Below are 14,340 nucleotides of genomic sequence, written 5' to 3'. Positions count from 1 at the left end.
TTTAACCGTCTCGTTTTAAAACGTGACATAGGCTTGTTTTGAGCTGTTTCAGCTTTTAAATTAGTATCTGGGACGTTTTGAAACCAGACGTTTCGAAATTATCGTTTCGAAATTATTTTCTCGGCGTCTAAACGTCCTGGTCCTAGAAAATCGTGGTTCTGAAACTTTTCAGTTTTTTTGTCTCGAAAACTCTTTACATCCGACATTGCCTATTGTTCAAAAAGTATCTTTAAACATTTTATTCGAAACAGAAAGAAAACAAAACAAAACGCATCTACTTCTCACTAGTAAGAGTGATCACTCAAATAAACTATTCTCTTCACAATCGCCTTCATTATTTCCCCCGACATCATTTCAATATCCAACTTCTCGAAGTCCGCTTTCTCGATCTTCTCCAGGCTAGCCAGCCAGGTGTGCTAAATGAAAACCGTCTTAAAATCTATTCTGACATTTTCCTAACTCACAACAACTCTTCTCCAGTTGTATTTTATTGCATCGTTAGTCCGCATATGGTGTTTTGGTCGACGCATAGCCTGAGTTTCCATTCGTTTCAGTACGTTCGGCGCTCTATAAGTGTGTGCCATGTACGATATCTGCGTAAAACACCGTCCATTTCCAAAAACGGGAAATCCATGAACAACATCAAGAAACGTGTCTAATGGAAAGCAATAATCGTCTCGTATTTCCATTCCAATTTCCAAATACTTAGTGCTCTCGGTGTGAAAAGATAGAATCTAAAAAGAGAATATGATTTTTGATTTGGATACTTGCAAATCGGTCCGACGCGTAGCTACGGGCCGGATGGCAAATCGTCAATGTGATGCCGGTCGGACTATAATAACCTTTCGGCCATTTTTGGGTTTTTGGTCTTTTTTCCCGGCCCGTGGCGCATTACCGATTGACCATCCGGCCTGTAGTAGACCATGAACATAGATATCGCCAAGATACACATTATAGGATATTTTTCAGCTCATAATATTGCGCTTTGAGCAAGTTACGCACCGATCCATGTCGGCCCGGTTTGCAAGTATGATTTCCAGATCTCATACCTCTTTACTGCAGTAAAAACTCTCATTAAAATGACGTAGCTCCAATTCCAGCCCCTTTTTCTCTGTCTCTGCCTCCTGGCGCCAATTAAAAACCATCGGTCGATAGAATCCAATGACTTCCTCCACTTCAAAATCCACCTCAACCCAGATCGAATCATTCTTCACAAAACCATTATCCTCATTTAGCAGCTCATCATAAGTCATCTCTGAAATCACTCTATGCGGAATTCTTCCGCTTTTTTTCTCGAAAACTGCATCCGTGAGCACAACTGAATCCTCTTCCTCGTTTTGCCAGTTGTGAAAAATACATAAAACTTCTCCCTTCACCGTCCAGTCTTGACTCACATTATACGCTTTGCAATACACATGAAACTTTAGTCTTGTATCGTTAATTGGCATGCTAATAGAATATGATAGCCCGATTTTCCCTCTGCGACACCGTGTTGTTAAAATAGTAGGATCTTTGTGGCGATTTTCAATTTTTTCCCGAATTCCGTTGATTATAAATGATGACTTGAATCGTCCAAGTGGATTCGGATCTAAAATTTTGGTTTTATTCAGTAGAAAAAAGATTTAGCGAGTCTTTAAGGCACCGGGGCGTTTTGAAATCAGACATTTGGAAATCATGGCATTTTGCTTCTTTTTATTTGAAAAAATCCGTAAAATTGAATTACCATGGTTTCCAAACGTCTTGGTTTCAAACGTCCCGTTCCAAATATCTCAACTCACAATCTTCCAAATAAGAACACTGGTAGTCTTCAGAATCCTCAGAATCCTCATGCTCTTCGGCATCTCGATGAGATTGATTTGCTCCCATTTGGAATGAAAAATAACGAAAAAATGAAATTTCGTTGGGTACACGTGGAACTTTTATCGAAAATTAAGAAACGCATGGAGAAAATCTCCATGACCTTTACGTGGAGGTTTTCTAAAACCCGGCTACCAAAATTCCAAAAAAAAGAAGAAATTAGCGTATTTTTTTCAAAAAGTTCGTTATCATGCAGTCAACATATTATTTTTCCGTTTCAGCAAGAGAAGTGGAATAGTGACGTATTTTTTTATCAATGCTTCGAGTTGAATTATCGAAACTTAAAAGTTTCACTATCTTACGGTTGTATTGTTGTCCCGGGACCTGCCACTGTTTTCACAGTAATATTCTCACAACAGGGAGAGAACAACTAGTTTGATGATATTTTTACAAACTAGAATGTCCCTAACTGTTTTTTAAACATCATCACCGGGAAACAGTGAAAATTTAAATTTTATACAGTTTCAAATATCAAGTGAATAATGCACATTCCTTGTTTGGAAATTCGTGTTTCTTTTCTTCAGAAATGCTCCCATTCGGTTTTATAAGAAGACGTGATGAAAGATTCAGTTTCAGCAACATCAGATGAAAAGCGACATGTTTAATCACCAATCCTGACATTCTAATCAATGAAAACATAAAAGCTCCAGAATAAAGTCTCATCGCTATCGTCACACCTGTCACAGTCTTCACAGTAATCCTACGCTCGTTCGATAAACTGAAATCTCTATTTTTAGTATTTTGTCACGTTTTGGGGCATAAAGAACAATAGAAGTTTACTGAACAATTTTATTTTTCAGTGTGATGAAACAGGACACATTTGCCTTATCCAATAATTTGTGTTGATGAAAAAATTTCTCAGGGGGAGTCCAAAACTCAGAAAAGAGTAATCCCTGAGGAAACCTCTACGATATCCTGTCCATAAACAATAACAATTTTTCCCCGTCCTATCCCAAAAATAACTTGACTATACCAATACGCTACTTGATCATATGTGAAATATAAGGTACGAGGTAATTATTCGCTAAAATTTGGAAAAAATGGGGATTACGGGAAAAGAAATATCGCTTAGGTTCGGACGCTATAAGTTACAGTGAATAGTAGGAAATACATTTGCTCAAAGTTTCCCTTTTATTTCGAAAATAAATTATTCTATTATATTTCGAAATTAAGAATTCAGTTTCAACAGTCTCAGATTTTTTTCTTTTAAGATATTTCGATAACATTATTTTCCGCACACTTATAGACGTTTCTACAGTAATCCGAAGCTAGTTGCATAAACACAAGTGTGGGAAATGTTCTCACCAAACCGATTTCTACCCTAAAAACTGGTTCAAATATGAAACCATAGATAGAGAAATATAGGAAGGCGATTGAGATAACTGTCTGCCTATAGTTGAAAATATAACTGTTTTTGAGAAGAGTTTCATTGAGTATAAGTTATTAATTTCAATGGTGTCAGCAACTGGTTTAAAAAATGATAAACATTTTGGCACTATTTTTTCAAATTACACTCTAAAAAGTTTAGTCACAGAAACATGAAATTTGAACTTGCTAGGCATCATATTATTGTTAATGACGAATTAAGGCTTCTCCTATGACCCCACTGATGTTGCTAGTCTATATCCGGCAACTTTCATGCTGACAATTTTCAAAAACAATCTAGTACAGAATTAGGCATTTTTGCATGGCCGTACTGAGCTTGTCGCCAATCCACAAATTAAAAATTCCAAAAAATTACTATTTCGGGGTATGATTATGTCGAGGTTAATGTTTATATGAATTAATTGATGTTTATCGGTGATAATTCAGTTCTAAATGTTCAAACAGACGGACTTTTGAAAACTGTGAAATCTGTTTTGATATTGAAAATAGGTAATTCGATTTTTTGTTACTATAATCAATCAATGATAAAACTGTAATCCTCAGAATGCAGACAACCAAACGACTAGGAATCTGCTTGAAGCCACCTGAGGCAAGCAGTCACAGTACATGTTTAATACAGTTTCAGCAACATCAGGTTACCATGGATCATTAAGAAAATATTAATATCAATTGGTTTACTGCCCATGTCCCCCAATTCCTTCCTCCATCTAAATTCGAAACTCTCCTTAACTCCTCTATTACCCGTTTTTAGTATTTTGATTAATTGCCATGTTTTCCCCCGGTTTTCTTCTCTTCCTCAAACTTGCTAACTCCATTAATTCTTCTCCCGGTTATTTTACCCCTTATTCCAATTCTCTCACATTTTCCTTCATATTTTTTACTAGTCCATCTCGTGAAGGATGTATCTAGTCTCCCTCTTTTTTTAAATGTATTTCTTTTGTTATTCCACTTTTGTCATCAAATATAGGTATATATATATAATCAAAATACAACACTTGAATTATACTGTCTCATCGTTGTCCCCACACTTGTTACAGTTTCTACAGTAGCCCGATGCTTGTTGGATGAGCAAAGTGATACGTATTTCAAATTTGGCACATTTCTGAGAACGTATTGGATGGTGAAAACGGTACATTAGCAGAACAGCCTAACATTATCAAAATAGTTTTATTTAAAAATACAGTAGAACATAATATTTTTCATAAAACCGCTCGAGTAAATATCATCGGAAAACTAAACACATTCCCCTAAAATGCAATAAAACGGCAGACTCAGTTTCAACAACATTAGAATTATCGGCACGACTTTTTATCTTGCTAGAAGACACCACAGGGAAACAATAAAAGTTTTATGCGGTTTCACACATTGGGTAATTCAAAATTTTGAAAAATTTTCACAATAGATCGAATTTTACAAATAAATTTATTCTACTACAAAACCCGTGGAAATGAAATCAAAATATATAGCAATATTTGTTAAGCAATCAGAACACAACACTTGAATTATATTGTCTCATTGTTGTCCCCACACTTGTCACAGTTTCTACAGTAATCCGATGCTTGTTGGATGAGCAGAAAGTCCCGTTTTTCAGATTTTGCCACATTGCTGAAACATATCGCTAATGAAACGTAACAATATAGTGGAATATCTCTTATTGATTTAGTAAGACAGAAATAAATAACTTACTCATGATAGTGTTCCGATAACTTTTGATAATAAACATGTTTGGGAGAGGGTCCAGAACTGGGTATAGAGTCACCGCATGTGTCAAAAATGTGCTCACAACTCCAATTTCTACCATAAAAACTGGTCCAAACACAAATACACAGATAGGGAAATACATTAAGGCAATTGGGATCACTGTTTGACCAACTAATGCAAAATATAGTTGTTTTTGAAGAGAATTCGATTGAGTAGAAGTCATGGACAGTTGATTTGATAACTCGGAATAACATCGATAGCCAAGGTAGCTGACACAAAACATGGAGGAGCCGACCATAGTGGAGAACTGACAGAGGGCTATCCAGCTGCCAATGTTGAGGTGGATGGAGCCATCTAGAGGATTGTCGACGTAGAAGACAGCGGAGATGTAACTGATATCTTCGATGTTTAGGTTGTAAAGGGATTTGGTAACGTTTCTGGAACAAAGCGCAATTACTCAATGAACAACAGATGTTCAGTAAACAAATTATGGGAAAGTTGAAACAGACACTTGACAAAGCTAAAAATGGAAATCTTTGGAGGCGCGGATTTCAAACGATCTATAAATTTGGTACTTTGACTATGGGAAGTCCATTTCTGCCATTAAAACTGGCTAAATGTATAACTTTTCGAAAGCTTTTTCACTTGGAAACGCAAAGATGTTTTTATTTTTTAATGTACGAGCACAGGAAAACCACTGGGGAACACATATATAGCTTGCGGCCTATTGGAATTCCATTTGAAAAAGCAAAGTTTGAGAGCTCATAACACGGCTCGCGGAGACATTTAGCCGGTTTTGATGGCGGAAATGATCTCCCTTTTTTCGAAAGCATACTTGTCAACCGGGCCGAAACATGCCAACACGGGCCGGCGCGTAACTCGCGTCAAACTAAGTTTTGTGAGCTGAAAATATACCAAAATGTAGATCTCAACGAGTTCTATGTCCGTGACCTACTACGGGTCGGATGTCTATTCGTTAATGTGCCGCGGGCCGGGCTAGAATGGCTTTTTAACGAATAGCCATCCGGCCCGTAGTAGGCCACGGACACGTTGAGATCTACATTTTGGTATATTTTCAGCTCACAAAACTTAGTTTGACGCGAGTTACGCGCCGGCCCGTGTTGGCATGTTTCGGCCCGGTTGACAAGTATGGTCGAAAGTATCTATCAGAGTTGAACGGAATGCGATTTTTCAGTTTCCGGAATACGGAATCCGGAACCGGAATGAGATTTTTTATTTCCGGAATCCGGAATCCGGAACCGGAATGAGAATTCAGATTTTCCGGAATTCCGGAATCCGGATTCCGGACAACTATGGTACCTATATCCAAATTTATAGATCGTTTAAAAGCCGCGTCTCCAAAGATTTCCCTTTTGAGCAAACTATATACCTGATATAATGATATGTCTCATGAGAATACCGACAGTAGACAATACATACAAAAGTCCACCAGACACCATAGACAACTGGTATCGCGAATAAAACAAGAACATTCCTGCCGATAGATTGGATTTTAGTACAGATAACAGAGTTGCTGGAATAGACGTAAAGTTTAATCAATGTTTCAGGACTGGCTTATCAATTTGTGATAAATCATTTTCCCGTTATGTATCTCGTCATAAGACTTTTGTGAAATTCGCTTACCTCGGATGCACTGAAGCGAATCTATACACAAAATGAACTCCGAAGACTGCCATGGATGATCCGAATAGTCCACACCAGGCAACTATAAGAACTTGTGACTCTTCTGCATTTGTCCACGTGGCATTGTACCGACGGAATACTACAAAGGAGTAGCCGTAGGAGTACGCGGTCTGGAATGTTTTTGTGATATACGACTAAAAAAAGAAAACTTTGGTATCTATTAAAAGAATTCTACAACTGTAAAAAAATATATTTAAAAAATTCTATTGATTTAAAAACTTACTTGATTACGACATCTCACAAGTATCAAAACATTTGTGGTACCTTTGTTTTTTTGTTTTAAGTGAAACATGATTTCCAATGTGTCAAAACCATACTGGCAAACCGCCGCATAACTCTCTTGAAATTTTTTTTAATGAGCTGAATACTATACCAAAATATAGACCGCGGCCATTTTTAATTTTTCCCCATCGGGTCCGTAGTAGGCCACATACATAGAACTCGCCAATATCTACATTTTAGTCTACATATTTTTCAGGAAATATGTAAATTTAAAAACGACTTAAGCGATAGCTTACCAGTATGGTTTTGACACATTGGAAATCATGCTTCACTTGAAACACATTAATGTGGTAAAAACTTTGTCAGTTCGCTTTTTCATTCTTGATTTACACTTGTTGTATAAAGAAAAGAAAAAAAAGGGAAACATTGGATATAAAATTGATTTTGAGTATTTCGAAAAATTCAATTTTTGCCCTAAAGTGACCTAAAATACTTATATTTCGTGTTGAGAAGTACTTAATAGAATATGTGCCAATTTGTAAAGCCTAGATACGTCTGGAGCATTCCTTTGTAAGTTTTTGCTTTTCTATTTGTTTATAACTTTATTAGAAAACGTGGTTGTACCGATTAGAAATTTCTGTGAAATTCATAAAAAACTAACTAATTGAGTAAATCACATGTATTAAATTTGGATTTTCAGACCTGAATATCTGGATTCTGGAGGGTCAGCAATTTTTGAAAACTGATTTCTCATTAAAATTTGATTGTCTATCGATTCTGCTAGGTCTCGTTGCTGAACTCCAAAGTCAGTCCTGACCATTCCCTAGTAAGAATGGTAAGCTTAACAATCTTCAACTTAAAATAACTTAGGTGTCTGATTTCTTAAGTACTTCAACTTATTATCTACTGCGTAAAAAGACTAGACAAGAAAATTCGAGACCCCGACTCTCCCTGGGGGTCCTCCTGTACATAAACAATAACAATTTCTACGCGGTTTCATGCCAAAAATAACTTGACTATACGGAAATTTAACTAGTGCAACGTTCTCTTCATGTCTGTCGACAAATTCAGAGCTAAAAAAGATTTCAACATACCGGCTCTGTGAGCAAATCCACTACAGTATAAAACTGCTCAAACACGGCTGTATAAATCATGAGATATTTATAATCTCCAAGTTTCTTCGGCGACTTATAGGAAATGAGATAAATCAAAAAAGTGTTTAAGAATAAGGAAATGAATGTGCACGATGACTGGTATACATGTTGTAGACACCTCGGCGACGACATCAGCTCTGGAATGAACGAGGGGAAACGCCACGAGACTTGAGAGCAAGGCATTGTGATTTGAGAAAAAGAAGAGGGGGATTGTTATGAGTTTTTTGTTATTGGGATGGTAGGTAGACAGTATTGAGTGGGGGGAGGGTGGTCCATTGGGAGGGATAACAATTCTTCAGAAGAAGGGAAAGAGGAAAAAGAGTTTAATGAGAAGAGATAAGTGCAATTTATTATAAGAGTGTTAGGGAAGTCAATGTAATTCTGAATTTGAATTGATGGATGGATCAAGCGTTTGGATGCCCAAATCGGGCGCTTCCAATATTCTTTATTACGGCGTCTCCCAGTTGACCAAAGTCTGCCTTCTTATATTATTTTGTTCATCAAAATACAGATTGATAGAAATTCTGGCTCATCTTGCACGTAACAAGCGCATCTCCCATTTTTTATCCACACCGTTCAAAAATGAAGAATGCGAAATTTGCAGTTTCTATTGCGATTATTTAGTTTGAACATGAGCAGAAATTCCGGAAGCACAAGTTGGTTTGTTTCCACGTCATAGCTGACAGTTTTCAGTGAGCATGACGACGAGAGCAGAAATTTAAAATATAATGTTTCATAAAGAACATTTACCTAATTAATTATTTAAACGTCGATGGTTATAGCTGAAAACGTTGAACTTCATAAACGTATCCCGGTAAAATCTAATTGTCTCACAGTCTCAAATCTGTACGGAGTACATGTTTTTTTGTACTTTCTAATAAGTTGAAAAGATAAGTCAAAGATATTCCTGATAAATGACGGAATTGCTGAATTGAAATGGTAAGGATGTGGAGGAAAAGTTTAACCAGAAAAACAATATATGTTTCACATCACTAAATTTCAATTTCGCACAAATTCTGAAGTTCGATGCTATAGGACCCGCAAAGAGTCCTTCGCTCAAATTTGGAAAAATGATCTGTAATGGTAGTTATCTTGCTACACCACACAGTAGTAAACGGTCCAATGGCCACAATAATAAAAACTTGTGAAACAGTTCAATTTATCCACGTGGCAGTAGGCATAGACAATCTGTTTCATTAAGTTAATATTCTCATACCTTATCCAACTTTGTTTTTAGACGAGTGATAATATCTTATACAATTTTTCGACTGGCTTGATGTGTTGTTCCTTATCCCATGGAATCAAGACTTGAAAAGTGGAAAAGTTTTATGGAAACGTTGAAACATAATGTGATGATTGCTATGAACACCTGAAGTTCCAAAATGAAATTTCGAAAAATCACTGTTCTGATCAAAACGTATTTGAGGAACACCCACACTTAAATTTACTTCTCAAGAAAAATATTATTTCTCCACTAATACGGTTTTAATTTACTAAAATCTACATGAATAAATTTAACTTATAGTTCTTTTCAAAAAAAATCGCCGTCTGAATTCCAAGTGCGGCTTTAATCGATTGAACTTGAAAAATATGCAATCATACAGCAAAACACGTTGAAAACATAGATTAAAATGCAAATTTATCTTGAAATTCAATGTTGCTTGTTAAAAATCTGCTTGAATTTCATCTGCTCCGCATGCAATTTGAGCTCCGCCTACGATCCCCTGCCGCAGTCAGCCCGAGAAATTTTTTTTGAAAATCCTTGTCGAAACTTTTATTCTTTTACAGTAGCAGCACCAAAAATGTTCACCCGACAGTACGTATTTTTTTCATTAACTAATTAGAAACACAGAAATACCAATCAATATTCGAGGCCGGAGTAGAGTACAATTGCTACTATTACTTTTTTGGTATGGCTGAAACGGTTAGAATTAGATGAGTTGTCTCTTACTCGCTTCGTTGTAAGACCCCTGGACCGGACTATAACAGGACGCTAGTATAAAGAGACTAAAATTGTGGAATAAAAACGTTATTCATTCAGATACATTATTTGACAATAATAATTACATGTTTACAGTATTTAGATCCACATTCTGATCTCTTGGAATATTTTCTCTCACTAATGAAGGCGTCGCCCAATTCGGCAGATTCCTTCGTTTCATTTCTTTTTGTTCGTTGAAATACCATAAAATATTCTTGAAGAACAGAGCACTGTCCCTCTCTGACCATTCCAGTCCATCCTCCATATTCACACCGTATCCCCATTTCTTGTCCACATGTATTCTATGATTGTTCGTCAGATTAAGGAAGACACGCTCTTCATCGAATACTGGCTCCTCCCCAGTGAACTCCGTCTTATGGCTTTTGAATAGATTCGTGATGTTGTCGAAGCGATGTCCGAGGGACCAAAGATGGTAGAACAGCGCAGAATTCTCTGGTCCTGCCAATTTTGGGCACCCGAGGCCGATCACGCTGTAGAATAGTTGTCGTGGAAGTCCGAGTTGTCCACGTTGCATTCTGCGGAAGAAATCTGAAATAGGGAAATCAGATTCCAAATTTATCATGTCGCTCAGGGCTGTACGAAATATTTACGGCAAAAAATTTTCGGATAGCTTTAGAAAAAACAGTTCGAAAAAATCATTAAATTTCTGCTGAAATTTTCAAAAATTAGTAACAAAAATAGTTTTTGTTTGAATTATTTAAATTTTTCGGTCAAAAATTAAAAAAAAAGTTTTCCAACCAATTTACGATACAGTTTTTTTCGCACATCCTTGATCTCCTTCAAAAACTCACCTATGTCTCTTCGATCCTGATTGATCCATTCCATCTCATAGTCTGTATATCCAACACCATCCACATTCTTGTTTTTCATTTCGTACAACACCTCCCTGGAGTCATCTTTGAACACTCTCACGAATAGTTCCCCTCTACACATAATCTTCCGCAACGTACTTTTCCACGAGTTTTGTTCAATGAATCGATAATAAGGGAAGTGGTGTCTGTAAAAAATACTTTAATAGTATTGGCACGGCATGTTTCTTACAACCGCGCTCTACCGAAACAGAAGAAAATTGTGCACGAAATTGAGAGAGTCAGAGAAAAAGAGACATTTCTCAAGAGAGTTTCGGTAGAGCGAAGTTGTAAGTGCTGTGTTGAGATAATAGAAATAATCACAAAATAGAAAAAAACTTACAAGACAAAGGAGTATGCTTCTTGGAGAGACACACTTCTGCTCGGCGAGTTGAGACACACCAAGTTAGCGAGTGTCCGATATGAAAAGGGTGGTCGAACCGGTAATTCTTTTTGCATTTTACCATTCTCGTTTCTCCAAATCGTCACTTCCACAGTGGATTCTGTAACCGGGGGGAGATTTCGTCTCGCTCGTTTTTGAGTTGTCCGTAAAGGGATTGTGTATAGTGACCTAGACTTCCGGACGGCTTGAAGTCGTCGTCTTGACTTGGGGCTGACAAGGATGAATCTAGGTTGCTTCAGCGGTGCAAGAGGTTGACTTGGACAAGGGGCTATTGGGAGATCAAGATGATCATGGTTTGGAGCAGGTTCTCGGTTCTCTGAGTACAAATTCTCTGCAGTAGGAATAGAAGGCACAGGGTAATCCTGATTTTGAACCTGGACGCATTGGACATCATAGATTGGAGCTGGGTAGCTGTCCCCCCAATAGGAATTTCCATCTTGATACTGCATGGTGAAGTTGTCCAGGCGTTCCCATGCCGCTGAGCCCTGACATCCTACTGGATACTGCTGGACTGCGTACTCCTGTTGTTTCCGGGATTTTTCGTAATGCTCGAACTCCTTTTGCTGAGCGATTGGCTCTGACACTCGATCATTTGACACAAAACGAGTTGGACTCGAAATAAGAATTTCCTTTTCTTCCCATAGAGAAACATCATAGACATCACGGCTTGGAGCTAAGTAGCAGTCCCCTGAATAGGAATTTCCATCTGGATACTGCATGGTAAAGTTGACTTGGCTTTCCCAGTCCGCTGAGCCATAACTTCCTAGTTGAGCCTCTTGCTGAGTAGTTGACTCTGGCACTCGTTCATTTGACACAAAGCGAGTTGGACTCGAAATATCAATTTCCTCTTCTTGAGGAAGTAACCAGTCAATATCTCCATCGTCGTCATAGATCGGTTCCGATGACTCCAGATATTGATCCAAATCGAACACCTTCCCCTTTTCTTCCTCACTCCGTTTTTTGAGAACGACCTCCTCGTTGAAGAAATCTGAAATAAACACAACTAAAGTTTCAATATTATTCAGAAATAACTTACCACATCCGTCGTTCCAGTCGTTTTCATCGCTTCCGTAGTAATAATCCGACATGATTCCAAGTACAAGAGAATGAGGAGTACAGAGAATGAAAGAGCAAGTGGAACAATAAGAAAAAATAAAGTTTTCTGAACACCTGTATTGTTTTGGCAGCCACAGACTCATATACAAATTTTGATCTACCCACCCAGAGCAGAAAATCGGAGAAAATGACAAGTCTACAATTTCCTACGCTCATTCTTCATTGATTTTTCTCCTTTTAGGACTGTAACAATCAATAACTTGCTAGCGTGTGTCCGTATAAAAAAATTGTCAAATACAAAAATAAAGCTCTACTTTTGATTTCTGCAATCCATATAGAGTTGACATTGTGGGACTATTAGTGATACCGTGACACACCTACAAAGTGGACCATTTCTAACTAAAAACTGCAAGTGTAGCATTATTTATGACCACGTGCTGTATTACCGTTTCAAATTCTTATTTTCAGGTGTTCTGACTTTGAATTTGATTAGGTTCATATCAAATGTTGGAGCTGTGCAGTTTCGTTATTTATCCTCGTTTCGTTATGAATTAATTAGTGGGTGTGATTTGAGATGTTAAATATGAATTTTATGAAACATTCATAAATACTTTTTTCGGAGAATCGGCTAAACTGTCAAAATTTGAATATTTTTTCTTTTCCGCCAGTGCATATTTGGGTACATCGTTTTTCTCACTCATACATTTTTAAATTGGTTCTGGCAGTCCAATTCGACCTAAACCACACTTTTTAAAACTCAAATTTAGATATGCATGCTAATTATACTCTTCCAGTGGTATGTATACTGCTAAAAATTGATTGACCAATATTTGAAGCAGACTCGAATAATAATATTTCTTTAAAACTTATCTTGACATTTTATATAATCTATTTAAATCTTTACTGCTTCACTATGTTTTTTAATGAATATTTATTTTTCTTCTTCATTTTTGGCTACAAATCAATGGCGATTCTCACTTTTTTCAAGTATTGTGAATTCAATTTTAAAAAACTACTTTTAGTTTCAAACTGTTTATGAAATTGGTCATACACATTTTTGGCTAATGACTTTCAGCATAATTGGGTTTATCGTTTTTTTCACTCATACATTAATTAGCTCTAATAGTCCAATTCAACCTGAACTCCGGTTTTTAGTATTGAAATTTACGTGTTTCAAAGTGTCAGTAAAATACGTGATAGCTTTTTGCTTTAATCAGACTGCCATATACATAACATACACCAACATATAATATATACATATAAGTTAGCAATATGAACACTTCCAGTGATAAATTACTGAAAACTAATTAATCAGTGTTTGAAGAAGATTCGAAACATAAAAGTTTTTGGAAATCTCGGGTAGTATTTGTGGTTTGTTATTACTACATAGTCTCTGTTTTCAACCTTATTCATTCTGGAGTCATGAGCTTGTCAGTTCCAAAATATGCCAAAACAAAAGAAGGAAAAACTGGATTAAAGTAATTAAAATATTTTAATACGCATTGGGTAACGCTGAAATGTTCACCTTAACTGATACAAAATAAGTACATACATATAACAATACATTGAGTTATAACTAAAGAGTTGAATCCACTTCTCTTTTTCTCTCCCACAATTTCTATCCGGAGATAACATTTCCGATTCTATTCAATCCCAATACAATTGTGTTGTATTTCTCTCCATCTTGACACAAAACAAAATATAAAGTTATCTTCTTTTGAAATTTGGGAGTGTAGTCAGAAACAAATTAAGTGTATAGAAACACCTTTTTTCATAGTTGAAAATCAACTGAATTTTACTGTTTCTGATTCTTGACAATATAACATAATTTCCACAAATTCCAATCCCCCCCTCCCCCCGAATTAATAAAAATATTGGTGTAATCTGAAACATTGACTATAGAACTCCCTATTTCTTCATTTTCCTGTGTCGTTCGTCCCCCCGAGAAACAAGAAGACGACCTTACTCCGGATAAGATCTCCGGTCTAACCACTCAAAAATTGATAC

General features: G+C 36.7%; 3 protein-coding genes across 3 annotated transcripts; all 3 read right to left on the bottom strand.

The window, feature by feature from the left end:
* Positions 1-284: 284 nt before the first annotated feature.
* On the bottom strand, positions 285-1,866 carry GCK72_012113 (uncharacterized protein; the record flags this gene model as incomplete). Its single annotated transcript, XM_053728854.1, has 4 exons — positions 285-416; positions 465-734; positions 1,050-1,588; positions 1,779-1,866. 4 exons carry the CDS (start codon positions 1,864-1,866, stop codon positions 285-287), a joined length of 1,029 nt encoding a protein of 342 aa, XP_053583626.1.
* A 2,860-nt stretch (positions 1,867-4,726) lies between these two features.
* Positions 4,727-8,207, bottom strand: GCK72_012112 (uncharacterized protein; the record flags this gene model as incomplete). Its single annotated transcript, XM_053728853.1, has 5 exons — positions 4,727-4,848; positions 4,930-5,381; positions 6,335-6,478; positions 6,589-6,758; positions 7,965-8,207. 5 exons carry the CDS (start codon positions 8,205-8,207, stop codon positions 4,727-4,729), a joined length of 1,131 nt encoding a protein of 376 aa, XP_053583625.1.
* A 1,880-nt stretch (positions 8,208-10,087) lies between these two features.
* On the bottom strand, positions 10,088-12,365 carry GCK72_012111 (uncharacterized protein; the record flags this gene model as incomplete). Its single annotated transcript, XM_053728852.1, has 4 exons — positions 10,088-10,554; positions 10,818-11,023; positions 11,218-12,265; positions 12,314-12,365. The coding sequence occupies 4 exons, from the start codon at positions 12,363-12,365 to the stop codon at positions 10,088-10,090; spliced, it is 1,773 nt and encodes a 590-aa protein (XP_053583624.1).
* Between the last annotated feature and the right edge of the window lie 1,975 nt (positions 12,366-14,340).

This window comes from Caenorhabditis remanei, chromosome IV (assembly GCF_010183535.1).
Source record: "Caenorhabditis remanei strain PX506 chromosome IV, whole genome shotgun sequence".
Lineage (NCBI taxonomy): Eukaryota > Metazoa > Nematoda > Chromadorea > Rhabditida > Rhabditidae > Caenorhabditis > Caenorhabditis remanei.
The sequence above is the reverse complement of the archived record's forward strand: the minus strand, read 5'-3'. Positions and strand labels throughout refer to the sequence as shown.